Raw genomic sequence first — 7037 nt, forward strand, 5'->3', positions numbered from 1 at the left:
CTTCCTATCACCGTCTTTCCTTCCCTATGGAAGAACCTACTTCAAAGCTGGGGCGCAACGCTTCTCGGATGGTCGTTTAATCATTGATTGTATAGGCAAGTAGACGTTGCATTTGGTATTACTGCATCAGGACGCCACAAGTATATCAAGACGGTGTTAATCCTCTAACAAGTACATATTTTGTTTTTTTTGTGTGTGTGTGTGGGGAGGGGGGGGGGGGGGGAAGGGCTATGGTGTTGCAGTGCAGTCGCTGGGCCTCCCTTTCTTGCCACCTTTCTTGGACTTTGTCGGGACGGACTTCTCTCACGGAACTACGCAGTGGGCAGCGCCACAGCTCTCAATTACTCCTACTCTGTAGAGCTTGGGACTATCCCTTATACCACCTGCACACTAGACGTTCAATTACAATGGCATCGGACCTTCTTGCAATTTGTGGAAGCAGGTACACACTTCTCACAGTCCAGTCTGAGGATAATTTTCTAAGCAAGAACATGGGTTGATAATGCTTATAGAGAAATCATATTATAACCTACGTATAACCAGCAAAAGCCACATATTGGTTAATATTTATTTTACTTTTAGGTTTGAAAGGAGGCGTGACCACTTTCCCGGATCCATCAACTGTAGCGGAAGCTACTTGCTTCATAGAAATCGGTGGAAATGACATTTCTGGTTTGGTCGTGGCCGGATTTACACATGCAGAAATCATGAACTTGCTACCCCTCGTCGTGGACAAGGTTGCCGATACTATCCGGGTAATTTGTGCGAAATCAATTTCTTAATCTCAGCTCATTAATGCATGCATCAAGCCCACCTGCACTCGCCCGCTGGTGCGCGATGCAGCTGCAGCTGACTGATACTCTAATTAATTTTATTTCAATTTTGCATCCGCTCATTAATCTCTAATTAATTATCGTGAAGTTCTTGTACGACACGGGGGCGCGCAATTTTATGATAAGCGGTGTAGGCATGATGGGATGCAGCCCCAACATCAAGTATTTTGCCGGCCGCGGACAATCATTGGACGAGCGAGGGTGTATGGCATGGGTGAACGACATTACCCGCAATTACACTAACTCTCTGGGCCGGTTAAGCGAGTCTCTTCAGCACCTCTTGCCCAATGCCAGCTTCGTCTTCTTGGACCTCTACTCGGCCTTCGACGAGATCATGACCAATCCCGGTCATTATGGTATTCTCTCTCTACCCGCCTTTAAAAACTTCCTTTGTGGATGGATCGCTTGCCATAATATTGTAAATTAGGACTATAATTACACAAACCAAAACTACATAAATGGCCTCACTCAGCTCCTCTAGATCTAGGTGCCTCTAGTATGTAGTCTGGATGTATGCAAGAGATTTTTTACCACTACAACAAACGAAGAGCACAACCGCGTGAAGATACGCAGAAATTTCAAAGGATCTATAAATAGAAAAAAACATTCACACGGCTATGGACGCGGCTACAATAGTGTCACCGCGTTTACAACAACATCCATAGTCACGTATACAACAGTGTTCATAGTAGTGTATATAGCTGTGTACTATCTGCAAAAAAAAAAAGGCTACATAATGGGTGAGATTTGTGGGGGCATGTGTCCCCACATCTCTCCCTCATTGTGTCCCCAAATATCTATAAGCGTAGCTATGGACATGGCTTCAACAGCGTCAATCACCATGTGTATAACAATATTCATAGTCGCATATATAGCCGCGTCCTGTCTACAAAAAAAAAATAGGTACAGAATGGGTGAGATTTGTGGACACGTGTCCCCACATTTATCCCTCATTCTGTCCCCACATGTCTATAAGTGTGGCTATGGACGCGGCTATGAGCGCACGGCTACAACATCAATATTGCATGTACAACAACGTCCATAGCCGCATGTACAACAATGTTCATAGCAACGTATATATCTGCATAGTGTCTGCAAAAAAAAACGTGGATAGATGGATGAGATTTGTGGGGACGTGTCCCCACATCTTTCCCTCATTCTAATATGCATAAGCAGTGTAGGCTTGATGGGATGCAACCTCATCATCAAGTATTTTGCTGGCCTCGTAGACAAACATTGGACGAGCGAGGGTGTATAGCATGGGTGAACGACATTACCCGCAATTACACTGACTCTAGGGGTTGGTTAAGTGAGTCTCTTTAGAACCTCTTGCCCAATGTGAGCTTCATCTTCTTGGAACTCTGCTCATCTTTCAATGAGATCATGACCAATCTCGACAAGTTGCAAACTCCCCTTTGTGAATGGATGTCTTTCCATAATATTGTAAATTATGACTATAATTACATAAATGACCTCACTCAACTCCTCGGCCCTCTACTATCTAGTCTAGATATATGTAAGAGATTTTCTACTAGTATATGTTTTTCCTTTTTATCCTTCCTAAAGCACGCATATATATTATAAAGGGCTCCACCTCCATAGGTATAATTGTTCATTCAATTCTAAGCTACATTGAAATTTGGAACTGTAGTTCTTTTCAAGAGCCTCCACTAAAAAAGAAGATAAAAAATTGTAATTACTTATATGTGACATTTAGCTTTTGCAGAATTATTCTAACCCTCATCCTGTACACTTCTACTTCTATGGTGTGTGCATGAGTGTGTGTGTGTATGTGTGTGTATGTGTGTGTAACATACATACATACACATATACATATGTGTGTGTGTGTAACATACATACATACACATATACATGTGTGTGTGTGTGTGTGAAACAGACATACATACACACACACATATATGTGTGTGTGTGTATGTATATAATGAGAGAGAACTTATAATCGAAAACATACTAATATTAAAACGTGGTTTTCAAGTCTGGTTGCTTGGGGGTGTGTGTGGCTACTTAGGTTTTTGTGGTGGTGTATGTGTGTGTGTGTGTGTGTGAGAGAGAGAGAGAGAGAGAGAGAGAGAGAGAGAGAGAGAGATTAAAAGTGAATAATTCATGTGAAAGAGAGAAAATGTATGTGTGTGTGTGTGTGTGTGAGAGAGAGAGAGAGAGAGAGAGAGCGAGAAAGAGAGAAAGAGAGAAAGAGAGAGAGATTATAAGTGAATAACTCATGCGAAGGAGTGAAAATGAATGTGTTTTTATGTCCTATATTATTCTCAAGAGTAATGTTACCCCTTCGTGAGTCAATACATCATCAACAAGTCAGAGAAGTAAGCTTAAACAAGCAAAGTAATAGTAATGAGGAATCATTTCCAATTACATAAGTAGTAAAAATTAGGCAAAATGTAAGTTAGATGAGGCTATCGTTAGGTTTTTAATAAAATATTATACTTATAACCAGCACACCAAAAAGTACACAAGATAAAATTTGTTGAAGGGCAAGACATGTGTCACCACCTCTTCGTACATGTTATAGTTGTAGATTTCAAAATCTAAAGGAACTCAACACAAATGAGGAAGGGAGATAAAGACATATTTTATAAAGGAAACTGATAAAAAAATGCACCAAATTAATTTCAAGTCTAAATGTGATGGAAGACATTCTTTGGCACCTTATTTATTTGTAACAATACTTATTCCTAAGTGAAATTGCTAGTATCAAACTAGTTATGGTTGTCAACAAAGAAGTTGGCAAGTTGCTTCTTTAAGCGTGGATCATTGCTTCTATATAGAAAGATATGGTAACCAATAAAATGGTCAAACTTGAGTAGTTTCTTTCTTATTTGTAATATTTATCAAAACCTAATCAATATTAAAACAAAATCATATGAAATTATTATGTTTGCATGAACTGGAACCTATACTTGTGTAATCTTGTCTTTTTGTGCTAGATACATTGGGTGCATACACTTATCTTGACATTAACAATCATGGCTATAACATAGATCATCTTGTGATAAACTCTTCAATCAATGAATCTTTCAATGTAAATTATCACAATTATTTCACTTAAGATGTATGACCCTTGAATAGTTACAAATTGGATTGATATTGTTTCAGGACTTATTGATGTACAAAACACATGTTGTGGAGCACCAAGTCTCTTGGCCGCCGCAACTGTAGATAGATATAACCCTTTGGCTTCCTGTAGTTCAACAAGTGTTCTATGTGATGATCCCAACACTTTCTTAGTATGGGATGGTATTCACTTTACCGACAATGTTTATCGACAGATAGTCAATATGTACATTGAAGGCACATTCATTACACCTTCAAATGCACTTTCAAGGTGTGGTGCTACATTGATTGGGAGAGCATGATTTTTGATGTGTAGTGTGAGAGTAACACCTTGAGCCTAAATTTCAAGTCTTAAAAGTATGTATATAAAAGGCACATTTGTTACACTTTCAAGGTGTGGTGCTACATATCTTGAGAGCATGATTTTTAATGTGTGTGGTGTAAGAGATAAACCATTTTAGAACCTAAATTAATCATATTTTAGTCTTCATTTGAAAGTCATTATTTTGAGAATACATGCAAATTTATAGTTATGAGGATACATGCAAATTTATAGTTATGACTCCTAGGAAATGAATCTTCAAAAGAGGTATATTGTAGATGACTCTGCCGGTCCTTGCTAGGGAACTTGAGATCTATCGACACAAACACTAGGGTTGGGGAAAGGGAGCATGGATCCTCTCAGAGAAGTATACTCGCCAAGGATGAGTCGACCTCATTGGCTAGATATGCAAGACCTATTCTCTACACTATCTACTGTGCTCTCCGACCACACCACCTAGCACTATAGTATCCCTACAAGCCTCACTCACACCACACCCACCACCACTGACCCTACAAGCCTCACTCACACCCACCACCACTGACCCCTCACTCACCTCGCTAACAGAGAGAGATAGACAAAACACAACAAGAGCGTAACACTTTACAACCAAATTTCAAAAGAATGATACAAATGAGACTTTGCTCCAACAGAGAATGTGCTACAATGTATGTCCTACAAGAGAGTGTCTGTTCGCTTGCCTGCCGAGAGAGTGCTTCCCTTATCTCCTCCTTCGGTGTCCTCCTCCTTGAAGTCCCAAACCTCATCATTTAGTGTAGAGGGAAGATCTTCTGTCAGGAAAAGGAAGATGGTGCTCAAGAGGATCTCTTCATCCCTCGAGAGAAAGGGAGAGGGATGTTGCCTCCATGAGTGCCATCGAAGTTGGCCATACACATAGTGTTGAGATATCAAGGTGAACATGAGTTGACACTCATGAGGTGCCTGCATGACCATTCGACATTTACATCGTTGGAAGGGTTGGTAGCTGGCACCGACATATCTTCACCAGAGATTCTACAACTAGACAACACCGACTAGTCCACATCCACCCAATCCTCTTATGTGTGTTAGTCACTTTATCTTCTTTTTTGTAGACCTCTTTTGTTGTGTGAAGAAGAAGAAGAATTTTCAGCCTCTCACGTTGTGTGTTCTCTTCTAGGATTTGTGTGAGTGTGTGTGTTCTTGCAAGAGCTCAAGCTCTCTCCTCTCCTGCATCTTTTCATGGTATCACAGTTTGGTTCATGCTAAGGGCTGAGCGGCAAGCAAGCGAAACAGAGGAAGTGGTACAAGGGTAAGTGCTTCATCTACTCTTCCCCCTTTATGTTGGCTACTACACCCTTATCGTCGAGAGCTCGAGAGGAGGCACCGACAAACAAACTCTGATTGAGGAGCTTTATTTATGGAAGGAGAGCTAAGGGTGACTATAGTGTCCATTAGACACCGTTGGACAAAGTTTATCGGACCGAAAATGCATTTCGGGCGCATCTTGACCTCCGTTTTTTAATTCATAGGCATTCGCACTGCGGGTAAGTTTCGATTCTCTGCAGAGCAGAACTCTATTTTTGGAACTGTGGGAAGGGCGATTGGTTGTGTATACATAGTGTGTACTACAAAGAGGTATCAAAGTTTTCATTGGGTGTATGTATGCAAATTGAGATCACTAGTTGTGACAGCTTGGGTGTAGTATAGTACCGTTGCAGAGAATACAACAGTTTGTGCAGGTCAAACAAGAGTGTTATTTTTGGTAAATTTGTGTTAGAGAAAAGATGTCAAATGATGGAATAAACCAAATTGTTGCAGATAAACTTGACAAAAACAACTTCCATGCTTGGAGGTTTAGATTGACAAATTTTATGATGGGAAAAGTTTACTAGGACTACATTGAGAAGGTGAACAACATGAGGAGGCATCGGAGATACCAGAGATTAATTCAACTACTATAGATGTAAAAGAGTTTAAGGATTGGAATCAAGGAGCAAGGAAAGTCATGTATTGGCTTTCTATTAGTATATATAGGACACTATGATTGGGCATATACAGGATACAAAGTCACCCAAGGAGACATGGGACACCTTGGTGAAGCTGTATGAAACTAATACCAAGGCACGAAAGATTCAGTTAAAGAATGAGCTTCATACTATGGAGAAGAAGAATATGTCTGTGAATGATTATGCCTTGAAGATCAAGGGCATTGTGGAATCCCTTGAATTAATTGGTGTTTCTATTGATGATGATGAGGTGGTGTCTACGTGATCTCGAGCCACAATACAAGGCATTCAAGATGTCTATTCAAACTTGGGAGAACATTCCTAACTTCATAGATTTGGTGTCAAATGCTGATCATTGAAGAGAAGAACTGGGGTGAAGATCAACAGTTTTTACAAAACAAAAACAGTTTAGAGCAGTAGGTCTTCTACACAAGTGTAGGTAGAGGACGAGGTAGAGGTCATGGACATGGCCAAGGTGGTGGCTGAATAGGTAATTAGAATTATGGTCTCAGCAGCACCTAGGCATGTGTAGGTAGATTGCTATTAGAAGCAAAGTGACATGTGAAATGAAAAAGTGTAGCAAAACAACTATGCATCCTCTAGTAGAAATAACGAGGATAATGAGAGGTTGTTTGTTATGCAACATGTAGTTAATGCTGTGTTTAGAAATGATGTAGTAGCATGTAAGGATGATGTATGGTATGTTGATTTAGGTGCTTTGAACCACATGACAAGTCATGGTGAGTGGTTCAAGGAAATGAAGAATCTTGAAAGACCAGGTTTTGTTGAAATAAGAGATGACACTGC

The 7037-nt window shown here is 40.2% G+C and overlaps 1 protein-coding gene across 1 annotated transcript; it reads left to right on the forward strand.

Moving 5' to 3' along the window:
- The first annotated feature begins 317 nt into the window (after positions 1-317).
- Positions 318-2113, forward strand: LOC147612270 (GDSL esterase/lipase At1g29670-like). The gene is made up of 4 exons (XM_086784295.1): positions 318-442; positions 583-755; positions 922-1189; positions 2063-2113. The coding sequence occupies exons 2-4, from the start codon at positions 708-710 to the stop codon at positions 2089-2091; spliced, it is 345 nt and encodes a 114-aa protein (XP_086640421.1). The 5' UTR covers positions 318-442; positions 583-707; the 3' UTR covers positions 2092-2113.
- The last annotated feature ends 4924 nt before the right edge of the window (positions 2114-7037 follow it).

This window comes from Cibotium barometz, chromosome 46, assembly GCF_041138505.1.
Source record: "Cibotium barometz isolate CiBa-2024 chromosome 46, ASM4113850v1, whole genome shotgun sequence".
NCBI lineage: Eukaryota > Viridiplantae > Streptophyta > Polypodiopsida > Cyatheales > Cibotiaceae > Cibotium > Cibotium barometz.

Bases quoted from the DNA above. Each gene is read 5' to 3' on its own strand.
- LOC147612270 (XM_086784295.1), top strand. From the start codon at position 708: ATGAACTTGCTACCCCTCGTCGTGGACAAGGTTGCCGATACTATCCGG. The intron at 756-921 runs GTAATTTGTGCG...ATTATCGTGAAG, and splicing joins AGGTTGCCGATACTATCCGG to TTCTTGTACGACACGGGGGC. The intron at 1,190-2,062 runs GTATTCTCTCTC...CTGGCCTCGTAG, and splicing joins GACCAATCCCGGTCATTATG to ACAAACATTGGACGAGCGAG.